We start from the raw sequence: 16,164 nt of genomic DNA on the forward strand, positions 1-16,164 counted from the left end.
TGATATACATAATGGCACGGGCATGAGTCAGAGTGTGTTTGCTTGTCTGGATTTTAGCATGTGTATGTACGTGAGTGCATTCCTGTTCAAGGTCCAGTAGATCTGTGCGATGCCCCACAGCAAAAACGTGCTAATCCTTTTCCCAGAATGGCTGTTGCCAGGCAGAGAAATGACCCAACGGGGCGATAATGGGACTTCTGGGCGAACTCATTCATACCTGTAGGTTACATGGAATGGTTTCCAGTAATATGGAAGTCATAGTTTGTAAGTATATTAGTGTTGTGCGTCTTTGTGATGATTTTATTTATTTTAATACATGTACTGTATGCACTCACGTGTTTGATCACCATCCTTGAGAAGGACAAACTCTCTAGACTCTTCAGGTGGCAACAAGCCTCGAAATAGGACACGTCATCTGCCCACTATGGACCAGATTGCTGAGGTCGATGCCTTGCTAAACAGCCTTCTGTTAAATATAAAGGTAGAATTTTAAATAGCAAGAAAAAGCTCTGGTGTTCCTCTATTTTTATCATTATTTTATATATCTTTTCATGTCATGAACATTAGTTCTCAATAGGTATGAGGCCTAACGTATCACCTTTTGATGAGGTGTTAAATATTTGGATGCAGTTTCTATAATTAGAACATAAATACCACACAGCTAGCATCCCCCAAAAAAATGTCCTTTCCTCAAAACGTTGTATTTCTACAGCATTGGAGAAATTAGAGCAGGTTGTGTTTGTCATAATTGAACTTAAAGCGTCTCTTGGAACAAATGTCTGTTTTTAACATATATGTAGCACACACATATTTTTTTTATATTTCAAACTGCATTAACAGATTTATTTTGGCCACCTGGAAAATTCATTTTTTTGCAAATACTTACTATCTTTTATCTCTGCTTTTGTTCTCCTCCTGACAAACATACCTGGCTCTGAAGCGGCAAATAGTTCCACTATGACCCACAACACAGATCAAATAGTTTGGATTACATTTTGACTGTAGGAAAAAGAAAATACTTTCTCATGAACATTATACTGTATCTTGAATATGGACAACATATGCCCGTCATTACAAATTACATTTCTATGCAGCAAAGTCAGACAATTTATGTTGTTATATTGATGAGCAAAACAGCTTTTGACTTCTGACTGTACAGGGTAAAATGTTGACAGAGGATACATATTTTTGGAAGTTACTGTAACTTTTTGTAAGGGGAGCTCAATCAGTGCAGCTGCCTCAGCACTGCAGCATGTATACGTTACCTTCATAGCTTAAGTCATTAGCATTTCCTGTACACACACAGTGTAACATGATATAAAAAGCTTTACTAGTGGCAGATGACTCGAATAGCTTTAGTTTTGCTAACTTACCAGGAATGAGAACACAATATTGGTATTGGATAACCTTTACTTATGTAATGGAGATGAAATGCAGTTATTGCCTCAATGCCTGAGCTATTAATGCCCTTCTGTCTTTCTGCTTAGTGATCATCTTAACTACTGAGATTTAATAAAAAACATTAGGCAAAATGTACAATTCTGTTAAATTATTACATTATTTCCCTTTTAATGTATGCATGTATGTATAACCAGCTAATAACTTAGTCACTATATCACACCTTCCCCTTCCTTTACACTTAAGCTTTTGATGACAAGGGTACATTTTTAATCTCATGGTGTCAATTTTGGATTAATTGTCTTGGGACATCTGTGAAACCTGAGAATCAGAAGCCAGTAGACACATTTGTTTCCTCTTACATAAACAGTCTTAAACATCTCCACACTTTGGGAAATACACTTTTGATTATTATGTTTAAGAATACACTAAACTGATATTGGCATTTTAAACGAAAGTATCTCTCCTTATGTCCATGTTTTTGCGTAGAGTTTGAAGATGAGTTTGTTTGTTTGTGTGTCTGTAAAGAAGACAGCTGCTTTGTGTCCATCAGAAGCAGAACCACATTCCCTGCAGGGTCCTTTGAAGTCAGGCTCTCTTACACACGTATACACACTTATACACACACATACAAACAGCCTTTTTTTGCTTCATTCGTCACCTCATATAGCCCCTCTGTGTGTGGAAGTAGGACTTGCTTTACAGTAGAAGAGTATCCTTTCATGTCTTTTAATGTTAGGAAAGAGAAGGTTTCACAGGACAAGAAACTGACCTAAACTGGGTATACAAAGTGATTGGATAAAACAAAACACACTATGTGTTTTTCTGCTTGAATGAGCTACTCAGTTTAGGATTCTTTTTTCTTTCATTGTTGTTGACAACATTTATACAAATCCAAGGGAAAAAACATAGTAATTATTATTTATTGTCACGATAAATCATTTAAAAATCTTGAATAAAGGCTCTTGAACCACCACACAAAGTAAATTGAAGTACTTTAATCTTGGTCTGTATTAAACAAATGTATGTGTTGGCTCAATTGAACCTTGAATCAGACAGCAGCCTAGATAAAATGCCTTCATGCCATAACTGCTGTCATAAGCAGGACAGCTTGGGAAGAGACACTGATACCAATATTGTATTGGTTGGCAAGGGCATAGTCGTGTAAGTCCATATTTGCTGTTTTTTTAATGGCTGTTTGAAGCCACTTGGTAATTCTATTGATATTTCTGTTGCGTCATACTTGTTACTGAAATATTCAAGCAATATACAGTGCATGACATTAAGGGGGCCATCTAAGCTAATTTGCAGATGGCCCTGAGCCCAATAGAGATTGCCCTGAAAAATGCGCGCGGACGAAATGACGCACGAAGGGTTTGGGGGGCCTCCCCCTAGAACATTTAGATTTGTGCAGGTCTTAGATGCTGTCTGGTGCATTCTCTAGACTGAATTATAAGATGAACACAACAATATTATATTGTTCAATTGTATTCTTCATTTCACTTGTTTGTTTGTTCTTGTTTGTGTTTGCTCCTTGCATGCCCTGCAGCTATAAGAAATACTTAAGTTGTTGGTCAAGACACTTTCTATCTGATGAAGGCAGATGCCTTCCCAGATGGAAACAAGTAGAAAACATTACATTCAGTTATAACTGCCAAAACAAACATTATTTACACTATTATGGCCCCTGTTAAAAATGTTTGTAATGTTATCTACTGTAAGTTGGTCGAACGAATGCTTCCTCATCCGGAAGCTGACCGAGCAGACCCGAGCAGCAGTCGAGAGGAGCCGAGCGCATCCGCGAAGCACACAAAATGGCGACGTCAGAGATCCCGTTAGCCGGCAAATCTAAATCTCTTCGGTCAAAATAATTTCCCTTTAGCGCAATACCGCTTCAGTTGCGCCACTTATGTGACAGACAAGAAGAGTATGTGACAGACAAGAATAGTTAATTATAATGTCTAACACTTCATGTGGAGAAAGAGATGTCCTGTGTGGGTTGATTGTGCGTTGATCTGTTGGTAATGCCTCAGGGTTTCCGGTGGGCATGTAAACAAATGCATAATGCTGCGCTATACTTTGTGGCCTCACCCGGTTGCATAGCGACGCTTATTGTTTAGGTGTCTTTTAATAAGCAGGTAGTCATATCATTAGCTAGAACTAGCTGGATCTGATCGATATGGACATAAACGCGAGTGAAGTCTAATCTGACGGGAGAGAGAGATCAGCTGCTGCTGAAGAGTCGACACGCAGCTCTGCATAATCACCTGCAGCGGTGAGCGGACAAAACACACACTTCAGGTTAGAATATCACACGTAGCTATTTTAATGACCTCTCAAACTACCTAAACTAGTTATATACATGTTTAGTTTTACTGTCGGGTCACTCATTACTGGATCCGCGAGCTGCATGATACTGGCATAATAGATTGCCCGATCGTGCAGTCCTTAATGTCGAGCCCTGATATAAAATAACATATAACCTTGTTTTCCCTTAAATCCTTTGGGTATTTCTTGTTTGTATTAGTTACAGGAACAAACAAAAAATACTGCCCTAATTAACCGATAACCTGCCCATCTAAATAAAGTAACTGAGGCATGAAAGCAATCTACGTCCCCGGCCAAGTCGGCTTCTTTGCTTTGTTTGTTATTAAATGTGGATAAATACACTGTCAATGTGGTAGACTTTATGTCTGTTCACTGGACACGCACAGTCTCTAGATGCTGATAGAAACAAAAAATCTTTTACCAGAAATATGAGTCAGAGAATATTCTGGATAAGGGAAGTAGTAAAAGGCGCTTTGTGTGTAGACGTGTTAAATCACACTTTCTTTTATTTCATAATGTTGTTGAAAGTTTCGCCTTTTAGTAATAAGCTTGTTGCTGGAATGCAGGTCAATGCAGTACTGAGAGAGACTGAGTAGAGTGAGTGTGTGTGTGTGTGTGTGTGTGTGTGTGTTCTTAGTGTCTCACCCTTTCTCTCCCTCACACGGCTCCCTCACTCTCTAAACGTGCAGGCTGGTATGTTTCCTTTCCCTCGGGATGGCCCAGATCTGACAACATCTAGGCCTACACCCCGTGCAGGAAACCCATCCCACTGAGACAAGTAGCTTAGCAAGTGTGTGTGTGTCTCTGTGTGTGTGTGCCACGCTGCTGCCAGCCCTTAATACAAACAGGACGTATTTTAAGGAGTGAACACATGTACTTAATTCAGAGTATTTCATTTTACACCATAATCCCAGGAAGGTAATGGCGTATATATTTTTCCTTCCTGGGAATATTTTGAAGCTTATTTACACTCGAGCCGTATTTTCTCATTAACCTTGTAATGCGCTTGCCCCCTGCTTTGTCACCGGTATCGATTTTGTCCAATACTGCAATATCCACCACTGCAGAAGACATTAAGGGCCACTTAACATCGCCACAAAATGTTGTCGTAATGGCTTTTCTGAGAAATTCAGGTTCACTTAAGGACAACTCAAATCATTTTTGGATAAGTGTTTTTCATTTGTCGGATGGATTTTGTTCCGAGAAGAGGCTTCTCGCTAAGGTCAAAATGTTAAAAATCCTCAGTGATGTCTCTTCTTTCTCTCTTGCCTCACACCATCCTTTTCTCCATCTCCCCATTATTCTCCTTCTTTACCTACACTGACACTTTCTCTCCAGATCCCTTGCCCGACATTCTTCCTATCCTTAAGTGTCTCAGTGGTATTTCTATCTATTCATTTTTTCTTTTCACGCTTTGAGAGGAAATTGCTTTGAGAGGAATTGTCTTCCGATAATGAGCACAGCAGAGGAGCTGATGAGAATGACCTCTGATTCAGATGTTGTATAACAGTCTGAAAGGTGAAAAACAGCAGCGGATGAGGTGATTTCTACCCGACCGCTCTTGAACCACTCTTTCGTCTCAGTTATTTTACCTATTATATAAAATCCACTTTTTCATGTCTTTTATACATACACATGTCCTCTCTGTGTAAAGAGATTCTATTTTCGTCCCATTTATATAAAACCTGGCTGAAAATGAGCCGATCAGATTTTGGCTGCTGTGACACCCCCCCCCCCCCCCCCTTATCACCTGAATCTCCTCCTATGCCCCTTTCAGACCAACGCGGTTCCAGGGCCGGTTCGGAGCTGGAGCTTGAAAAGCACCGGGTTTTCCTGTTCACACCTCAGCGGAGCAGCCTCTTAGCTCCGGAATCCGGTTCGTTTCAAGCACCAAAAAATTGTCCGGCTAGAGCAAAAGCACCGCATACGTCACGCTTACGTCGAGGCGGGGGCAGGGGCGGGATCAACTCCTGAACAACAACAAAAAGCCGGCGTTTTATCCAGTTTGTACACAACGATGGAGAAACTTAACAAGCAGCAGTGGTCCACTGAAGAGACCAGCTACCTACTGGAATCTGGTCTTCCGGAGAGGTACAGAGGAAGCTGGAGCACAATCGGCCATTGTTGTTGTTGTCGGTGTGAGCTGTGAGGGGTTTCCGCGCGGTTTGGCTTTATGAAGCAGGCACGCAAACGGTTACGTCATGACGCAAACGATGACGCAGCACCAGTCGGACTCTGGGCTGTGTGGAAAGAGCCGGAGCTAAACCGAAGAACCGGTTCTGAACCTGAAAAGCTCTAGCACGGAGCTTGAACCGGAGTTGCGTTGGTGTGTATGAGGTATGAGCTCCGGAATCCGGTTCGTTTCAAGCACCAAAAAGTTGTCGCTCTAGAAAGCAAGCACCGTATGCGTCATGCTTACGTCAGATCTGGGCTGTGTCCAAATAACACGCGACATCCACCAACTTTTGGTAACGGTAACGTCATGACGCATACAATGACGCAATGACGCAGCACCAGTCAGGCTCTGAGCGGTGTGAACAGAGCGGGAGCTGAACCAAATAACCGGTTCCGAAGCAGAACAGCTCTAGCACTGAGCTAGAACGGGAAAAGCCTTTGTGTGAAAGGGGTACTAGAGCACCTTTGTGTTCTTTTTAACCAAATATCTCTCAGAGGGGAGTGGCTCCTTATTTTCATCTGAAGTAACAGACACAGAATCAGCATTTTTGAAACAGGGCTGAAACAGAGGGGATTATGGGACGCTACAATGCATGATCAGTTTGGTATTTTGACCAAACACTTCAGAGACATGATTTGTATAAATCCGAGACCTATAATATAATGTTGAAAAAGAGTATAAAAGGGGACCTTTTAAGGCTGGTAATGTAGGATTGGCTTTACCTCTTCATCCTGTTATAACTGCGGAAATGTATTTATTAGGGCTGTCAGTCGATTAAAATATTTAATCGCAATTAATCGCATGATTGTCCATAGTTAATCTTGATTAATCGCACATTTTTGATCTGTTCTAAATGTACCTTAGAGGAATATTTTTCAAGTTTGTAATACTCTTATCAACATATGAGTGGACAAATATGATTTATGCTAATGTTTATTATCATTTGAACAATGACAAATATTCTCATGAATATTAAACACAACAACCTCTGAACATTACAAATATTCGCCTCAATTCAACCTGGAACCTCTCTCATACAATAATACAATACAAATGGTGTGTGTGTGTGTGTGTGTGTGCGCGCGCGTGTGTGTGAGTGTGTGTGTGATGGATCGTTGGAGCTATGTGCAACTCAAGGCATATGCTCGAACGGGAGCTGCCTGGACGCTGCAATCATGTTGCGCACTATCCGTGCTGAGTGTGCTGACTTTTCGTACAATGTCCCACTGTCTGGCTGCCTGCATAAAGTCAAGTGCTCGGCGCAGTTGTGGCGAAATGTCGCTCCTCTGTTTTCATTTAAACAGCTCCATATCCGTTAGCGCAACTAGCTAGCACCAGATGCTAACAACAACAATGCACGTAAGGTCTCTCTCTCGCTCGCTCGGGCCACACATACACACACCCTCCCGGTCCTCCCAACAGCCAGTCGGTGCCTGCCGGTGAGCGTGGAAGTGTGGTCTGCCACAAGCGGGCGGCAGGAGCGGGGCTGTCAGCATCAGCTTGTAGATGGTATTTTAAACTCGATGCGCTCTGAAACTACGGGGCGGCCGAGGACAAAAAATACACATGCGTTAATCGCGTTAAAATAATTAGTGGCGTTAATTTTTTTTTGCGTTATTAACGCGTTAACTTGACAGCCCTAGTATTTATATAACTTTCATTTAAAGTAGGTGTCCAATGTGTCAATGATTGCCTCAACAGGTTAACAACTATGTGCAGGACAGAGAGGAGCTCAACCTGATTCATCCCGCCAAAAAGCTCCTGCTGTCTCTTCCTGGATGTGTGTGTCTCAGGGAGTCTCGCTGGCTATCCAACGCTGTCAGCAGCAGCAGCCCAGCCGGACCGGACCCTCACCCCCGCCTCCATCACTGCTACTGTCAGCCTTTCTATCCACATAGGTTTGTAGCCATTTTCGTCTTATTTAGTATTTCTTAATGTAACATCCATTTTTTTGGCCCATCATGTTTAGAAGAAAACCTAAAGAGACTGGAACTGTGTTTGGTATTAACAGTTACACATTTAGACAATTAATAAAGGTTGAAAGCAGCATTAAACTTGACAAATGATAGGCAAGGCAAGGCAAGTTTATTTATATAGCACTTTTCAACACAAGGCAATGTGCTTTACAAAAAATAAATACTGTTTCTTATTGTCTTATGACATCTGTGTTGGTCAAACGGACTGCACCTTTGGTTAGAGAGGTCACTTAAGAAATGCTCTCTATAAACCAAGGATAATATATTGAAATCTTTGCACTTGGCACTATAGATCAAACCAAACAATCAACCAACTTGACTGTATCATCTTTAAGGAATCATGATGAAAAACAATGATTAAAGTATAATAATGAAGATTAAGTTAGGATATGTGGGACAGACAGTACATGTAAGAGGGTGAGCTGATGAGTAAATGGGAAGTAGTTCAGTATGAAATGCAAGAGTCTCACTATGCAGCTCTCTTAATGTACAAGTGGGACATTTAAACTGGATTTAAAAATCAACGGGAAGCCGGTGAAGACAAGTGATGTAAGACAATAAGAAGGCTGCCATGCTGCAGCATTCTGCCCTGAATGTCTTAGAATCACAGCCAAATTAAAAGACTCTTCGTTGTTTCCACTTTCTAGGTTTTATCGTGCCTGTGTGCAGAGGACGTCGGCGTGCTCCCTGCTGACCGGAGCCCTGCTGGAGGCCACAGCAGCTCTCGGGTCCCGCTCCTCTCTGCCCTGCCCTTTACCCCAGATCCCCAACTGCCACGCCGTGCTGAAAGGTGGGTGTCATACTTCAGTAGAACATGTCTATATGTGTGTTTAAGTGTGCAAACCCAACAAATGTATTGATAAACAAACAGTTTTACATCATACAACATGTGTTCCAATAAAAGCCCAATTCGTACATACAGTATGAAAACCTGATGACAAGTGAAGCAGAGACTTTGGGGAGAACATCTTTGTGTCTGTTTGATTCTGAGTGAAGAAGATTCTCACTGTTCCCCTGTGGTCTACGGCTCCAATCTTTTCTCTCCCTCTCCGTTCTTTTCCCACACTGCTCTTTACTACCCACAGCGGGTTTTGGGTCGGCACATCACGTCCGTAGTTGATCCCAATGGTCGCACTTTCCTTCTTCTTTTCTCTATATTTCCTTTGCTGTCCTTTCTCACTACTTATACCATCCTTTCCCACTCTCTCCTTTTCTCTCTCCATCTCTCTCTGCTCCATTGTACAGTTTAGACACACATGCACACACAACGCTAAAGTGGTGTAAGACGCACAGGAAGAAGAAAAAGCCTTCTGACATCACAGTGTCCACTTAACACTGATGCACACGCACACACCAGGTTATGTCTGAACATCTGAAAAGAGGTGATATGCACTTCAAACGTACTCCTCTCTAAAGCTCAGGAGGGATGTTTCAAATGTCTATTAGTGTTTTTATGTAACAAGCACACACATGTACGGCTGATTTTATTGTACATAAACTACATAGCAGAATCTCTCTGTCCTGGTGAGAAAGACATGAAAAGTAAATGATGAAATGTAATGAGACAATCTAAATAGACACATCCGCATCATGTAAATTGTATCTCACCCTTTCTGTGTCTCCTCTGCCTGACTTTGCACATGACTTCATTCTCCAGCCAATCAGGTTGTCGCTCTGTTCCTCAGCTGGTAACTCTCTGTCCACCTTCTCTACAATCATGTTACGTATGACATAAATGTAAGCCGATCCTGACATTAACTACAACTGGCTTTGGTCCAGGGGACAGGCTGTCTCTGACGAGATCAAGGAGACGCACACGCACACGCACACACACACACACACACACACACACACACACACACACACACACACACACACACACACACACACAACACACACACACACACACACACACACACACACACACACACACACACACACACACACACACACACACACACACACACACACACACACACACACACACACACACACAGAGACATGATTCTTTGTGTGTGTCTCTCTGTGACTTGCTATATTATTATCAATCATGTTGACAAAAAAACTTAATGATTTATCAGACAAGCTAATGGAGTAAAAAAGAAATATCTTAGACACACACACACACACACACACACACACCCCCACACACACACACACACACACACACCCCCACACACACACACACACACACACACACACACACACACACACACACACACACACACACACACACTCATACAGCACATATCTTTACCATGACATCGTGTTCTGTTCTAATAGGTGTTGCGGGGAACAGAATAGAGGCAGACACGCACACACATAGCAGCTTAGAAGTCTTGGCAGGACTCGGACTTCATATGCACACACACTGCGCATGAGCATTACCTAAGACAAGACATATCAACTTGTTTTTAAAGTTATCTGTTTCCCATCTGACATTCCCCTCTGCCTTTTTCAAGCATGGAAACCACCTGTGTGCCATTTGAAATATTTGACATTTAGTTTTCCAGAAAGCTGTTTCTGAATCCATACATGAAAATGTTCCTGTTCCAAAGATTTAGATTTGTCTGAAATCTTGAAAAAATTCAACAAGATGAGGCATGTTTTAGTTTAAGACATTGTTTGTAAAGTGAAAATAATTATTATTAAGACTTTTGATTATCCTGGAGTTTTTGGAAGGTATGACGTACTGTAAGATTCAAGTGAGATCGTGCTTGTGCAATTCCTCTATTCAGTCTTTTGACATCATAACCTGCTATTATTCTATGTTAGTGAAAAAGCTCTTTTTAAATCTGACTTGTGTTATTTAGTTTCAAATGGATATGCACAACATAAGATCCATTAAAACCTGCCAGCAGAAATAAGTGTGAATGGACTACGATTCTGAAGGCGTTTTAAAGATTAACAGACAAAGAGCCTGCGTCTGTGTATTGATCGCACAACCTTGAAAATAAGATGTTCCATTTGCCCCGTTGAATAACAGAACTTTCTTTTCTTTTTAGTTCTTACCAGTGTTTGCTAGCTTTTCAAACTGAATCTAAGGTTCAAGTTGTCATATAAAACTGACATGGTTGAAATAGACATTAATAAACAGTGGTAGAAAATGAAATGTTTTCATCCAAGGTCTCTATACATTCGCTCTCCTCTTTCTTTTTGCCTTCGAAAAAAGGATGAATAAAACCTATTTATGGTGGAGGTAATTGCGTATCACAGAAGGACTTCGTATTGATAAAAAAATGTGTTTGTGCCAGCAGTCGTTTTACATTCAGGATAGTCTTTACACTAATAGAAAATCAAACTGGTTGAAGTGGTTTCAATTGTCATATTCAATGTCCTTGCGCTTCATATTTTCGATAAAGTAGCTAAAATAATTGCATTAGTTAAGTATATATTTCATAATAACAAGTTTTTTTACTAATCGTTAGGGCCCAATAAGTCAGACTATGTTATATGGAGGTTGTTTTTATGACAAAACACCTCAATTTCTTTATGTTTTCATTCCTATTTTCATTGCTTTCCCACCCTGTATTAACAAGGTTTTTTGGATTCAGTATAGTGGTAGCAACACTTGGACTTGAAGTCAAATGTTAATTTTTTTACAAAAAGGCTCTTACATAGATACTAAAACTACCAGGATAATCTCCTTGCCAACCGTGGTATATTCTTAGAGTTTAAAGTGGTGAGTGAGAGGTGAAGTGTTTAGACGTTCCTTACATGCATCATCCATCGTCATGATCTGAAAGCATTTTGCTGGTTCCTCTGATGTGTGTGAATGACAGCAAAAGCTTGCTTTGGTAGCAAAGCAGTCATTTGGTTGAAGTAGCAGGTCAAGAGAGATGTTTTGGAGAGATAAATGATGCTTAACAGGTTGAGTTGACACATGTCTGGGTCATTACCACAGGTTTTTGTAATGACTAGCAACACCTATAAAGACAGATTCAGATTGTTAATGGGGTGAGACAAGGGTAGGGTCAAGGTTGTTTTTCTGTGTTAAATATGGTTGATCTTCAAGCCTTTGAGAGGAATAGTTTTCATTAAAGCATACTGTATGTTTGAAAATGCATTTGTTTTAAGTACTTTTAATGTAAGCATGGGTTTTGCAATACCCATGATCAGTTTGGTCATATAAGTGTATACATGCATTGCTTATCAAAATAATGAAGCGTGCCTTTAGGTCTCTGGAGTTTTTGACAAATTGTGGATGTCTAATTTCGGGATGAAATGCCTTCCTCTCCCGTTGACCCCTTTACTCTCGAGTATACACAGTTTGTAATTACTGAAGAAAAACTCTACTAAGGACCACTGGGATTTAGCCATTTTCATATGAAATGTAAATGGGAGTGGTTCAAGTGCTTTTCTTGACCTCGTTTCCTTTGTAGCACAATTTAGTGTACTGCTAAAGGAAGTAGCAAGCTCAGCAATAGACTGATGTCTTTCTTTTTCCCTCCTTCTTTCTTTCTCTCTCTTCCTCTCGGTCCACATTGTACATTGTGTTGCCTGCTAGCACTGACAGCAGATGTGGTGGGGAATCAAACTGAAGGGAAGTCTCAAGGATTTCGAGAGCACATATTGTTTACATGGCCATAATTGCTAAAAATACTTATCTGAACGCATTAAGGCTGGACTATGACTTTTTTCTTCACATGTGAACACTAGCTAAGATAATATTTTGACTAAGATACCGGTTGGACAACCCTGATAGCTCTTGTTTTGACAAATAACAGCATGTCTTTGAATGTGGTTATATTGTTACACCTAGGTTGCTCTTTTATTGTAGCAGACTTAGTTTTTTTAGACATCTTTTCTAAACAAATGATACATAATAAGTATTTCAGTGAATCTTACTAAGGTAATGTGCCTTATCCAACATACACATACAGTCTGGGAAAGAGTTTTTGTTAAGTCCTTAGTTTGCTTTACTTGTTGTTTTAAAACCCAAACACTCAAATTAGCTTAATGTAAAACAGAAAATGCAAAACATCTTCAGATTCAAAACACTGTGACCCAAGAATACATGTAGATTTAAATTGGATTAAAGTATAATATATATGGATTTTAATTACTACTTTTTTACCATGTTGTATTTTAGTGTTGCCTCTGTGTTTAGTGTCCTGTCTGTCTGTAACTTTGTGTGATAGTGTTACCACTGACAGGTCTCTCTTGAAAATGAGACCTTGTGTCTCAATGAGATCTACACCTGTATAAATAAAGGCTAAATAAAAAAAATAAATATATATAGTTGGGTGGTTAATTGGTGTTATGATATTTCTGTCAATAGAATAAGCCACTTATTGTTTCAGCTCTTGTGCAGTAACCACAAAAAGACATTAAATACTTATTCAGAAGTATCATATAAACACTTCAGTTATCAGCACCTTACTGCGACTCATAATAGGAATATTCCTTTCCAAATATAAAAATAAAAACAATTTAAATTCAGTGATCCTGTGTATAATAGGATACTATGAGAAAAAAAGATGGGGGGGACATTTTTTTGAATCTATTGTTATTGCCTATGTCTCCTGCACTCTGTCCGTATGTGTGTGTGTGTGTGTGTGTGTGTGTGTGTGTGTGTGTGTGTGTGTGTGTGTGTGTGTGTGTGTGTGTGTGTGTGTGTGTGTGTGTGTGTGTGTGTGTGTGTGTGTGTGTGTGTGTGTGTGTGTGTGTGTGTGTGTGTGTGTGTGTGTGTGTGTGTGTGTGTGTGTGTGTGTGTGTGTGTGTGTGTGTGTGTGTGTGTGTGTGTGTGTGTGTGTGTGTGTGTGTGTGTGTGTGTGTGTGTGTGTGTGTGGTGTGTGTGTGTGTGTGTGTGTGTGTGTGTGTGTGTGTGTGTGTGTGTGTGTGTGTGTGTGTGTGTGTGTGTGTGGCTGGCTGGTCTGCCTGGTTTAACTGTAGCACATGGCTGTGAACTATGTATGGTGTCAGTGAAGAAGGGGCGGGAGAAAAGGGGAGAGAGAGAGAGAGAGAGAGAGAGAGAGAGAAGGATAGTGAATGCAGTCAAGAGAAAAAGCAAGGACTGACTGCTGATAAGAAAAGGGAAAGAAGCCAGGTGAGTGAAAAAGACACGAAGATACAGGGTGAATTTGAGAGTTAGACATGGAGTAAGGGAGAAAGGGAGAGAGGGAGAGCAGAGCGAGTGAGAGAGAGAGAGCAGCTGCAGGAGAGACGGCACTGAGGGTGCGAATGTGGACAAGTGTACTCTGGTGGCTCCGGCTCTGTCAGAGTGGACGCAGCGACCATGAAGCCCTCTCACAGAGCGGACTACAAGCTGATCAGTGAGTACAGGAAATGTGAGTTACTGTATGGCTGCCTGTGTATTCCCAAAACCTGTAAGAAATAATAACATTTACTGAGTACATATGAAATAGTTCTGTCTATATTTGTTTCTAAATGTAGTGTCTTTATGTGTGATGATTAAAACTACTGTTTGTTTTCTATTGTGGAGACCACTTAGGTGTTATGCATATCAGAAATCAAAGGGGAACTTGTTTGCATGATAATCATTGACTCTGATTGTGATAGCGAGTCATTTGCTCTGCTGGGTGTTAAAGACATATTACATATTAAGTGGGATTCAAATTTGATTTCTTGGTTTGTTTTTGACTATCAGTGTTGATATAAGCTTCATTGTTAAAATACTGCTCTGTGAAATATCTAGCCATGCATATACCTTTATTTTTGTTTTCCAATGTATGTCAAATGCAGGCTCACAGTTTCACAGTGTGTCTTACCTAATTTGTGACATTTATATTCTCCTTAAATTCAGTCTTTCATATTGGTTTAAATATATATATCAAATATCCCTGGACCTGATTGATTGTGTTTTTTAATTTTGCGTATTAAATTACAACATTGTATGAACTTCTAAATACAAAAAAACATATTCACCAACAGCCTGGGATCTCGAGTATTCAGAATAATCTCACAGGGACAGTTACATTGTGATCTAATTTAAATTTAGATTTTTTTTTGACTTTTGGTAAGGATTTTTTGTTGTCGTTGTTCGGATTGTTTGTTTGTTTGCCAGCAACATTACGGAAAACCACCGCCTTGATTTTCATGAACATGGCAAAGGGTGCAAGTGTGTATAATGGGCAAAGGAAGAACCTATTAAACATTGGAATGGATCCATAAAACAGGGCAGATACACATTTTATTTATGACTATAGGACATTTGGCTTTGGCAGAGGTGTGCGCTCTCTGAGTGCCCTTCTACTTTCTTTATGATGCAGCAGTTTGGAAAACTGTGAGGATGTTCAACGTGCCCACCCCTTCATACCAGAAACCTGACAGAGTGACAGTCAAGAATCTCAGGATCTCTCGGCAGCGTCACACTGAGTTGACCCCGAGAACTTTAGTCACACATGGCTGTGGATACGTTTTGTCTCTGCGGATACAGTATGACACCTTACAGTCAGAAACTGAGTGACCTGTGTTACATCTGATTTATGTCAAGTCACAGTGAAGTTACACAGAAAAAGCTCATTTACATATCAATATATCCTGTGCAAATATACAGTTTAGTTTGACCTGAAACCTCTTATATGAATAACATAGTATAAAGAAAATTATGTGCTTTTAAAAAATCTCATCAAATGTACTTTCACTTGACTCAATGATGTGACATATCCATTGCTCTGATTTGACATTTGGATTCATTACAAAGAGCCTTTTGTTTAATCTCTCCAAACTTCTTATCTACACACGTTTTCTTGTCCTCCCCACCAAGAAAGAGAGAAAAACTCAATGTTATATCTATGTCTGCACGTGGTCCTGTGCGCCTATCTGATTCCAGACGGAGCCTGAAAGCTGTCAGATGGATCAATGTGTATTGCTTCTGCGGTGGCTGTGTGTCTGTGTATACGGTTGCATGTGTGTGTTATGATTCTTTGGTTTTGTATGTTTGTGCATGCTGCTGTGCATGTGTTAGCTTGTTTTGCTACTACTTGTTGATTTGTATGTGTGTCTACGACCATGAATGGAAGCTGTCTAATGCTACAGTGTGGCTGGAGAGATTTGAATGGACGTTTTTTATTGTTTTTCTTCAGTAGTTTTTGAAAATCTGAATAAATCAGATTAAACTGTGTTCCAGATTTACATTTGTGGTGATGCAACATTACAGTAGTTCAGATATCAGACAGTTTAATCCCCCACACAAAACCGGAAAACAAAATAAGATTGTTGATATTGTCAAGAGGAAATCATTTTTAAATGTATTATGATATTTATAGGTTCAAAGGGCTAATCTAACGGTGCTTTGACTCGGGCTGTTTGTGCTGCACCTGT

General features: G+C 40.2%; 1 protein-coding gene across 6 annotated transcripts in view; it reads left to right on the forward strand.

The window, feature by feature from the left end:
• Window positions 1–16,164, forward strand: part of plce1 (phospholipase C, epsilon 1) — an 88,623-nt gene that overhangs the window by 36,577 nt on the left and 35,882 nt on the right. For all 6 annotated transcript variants that reach the window (XR_004568735.1, XM_034214462.1, XM_034214464.1 and 3 more), the window contains 2 exons: window positions 7,604–7,800; window positions 8,526–8,668. Coding sequence is in view for 5 of the 6 variants with exons in the window: in XM_034214462.1 (XP_034070353.1) it covers window positions 7,604–7,800; window positions 8,526–8,668 (340 nt within the window). In the remaining variant the exon portion in view is untranslated. The remainder of the gene's footprint in view (window positions 1–7,603; window positions 7,801–8,525; window positions 8,669–16,164) is intronic.

This window comes from Gymnodraco acuticeps, unplaced genomic scaffold (genome assembly GCF_902827175.1).
Source record: "Gymnodraco acuticeps unplaced genomic scaffold, fGymAcu1.1, whole genome shotgun sequence".
Classification (NCBI taxonomy): domain Eukaryota; kingdom Metazoa; phylum Chordata; class Actinopteri; order Perciformes; family Bathydraconidae; genus Gymnodraco; species Gymnodraco acuticeps.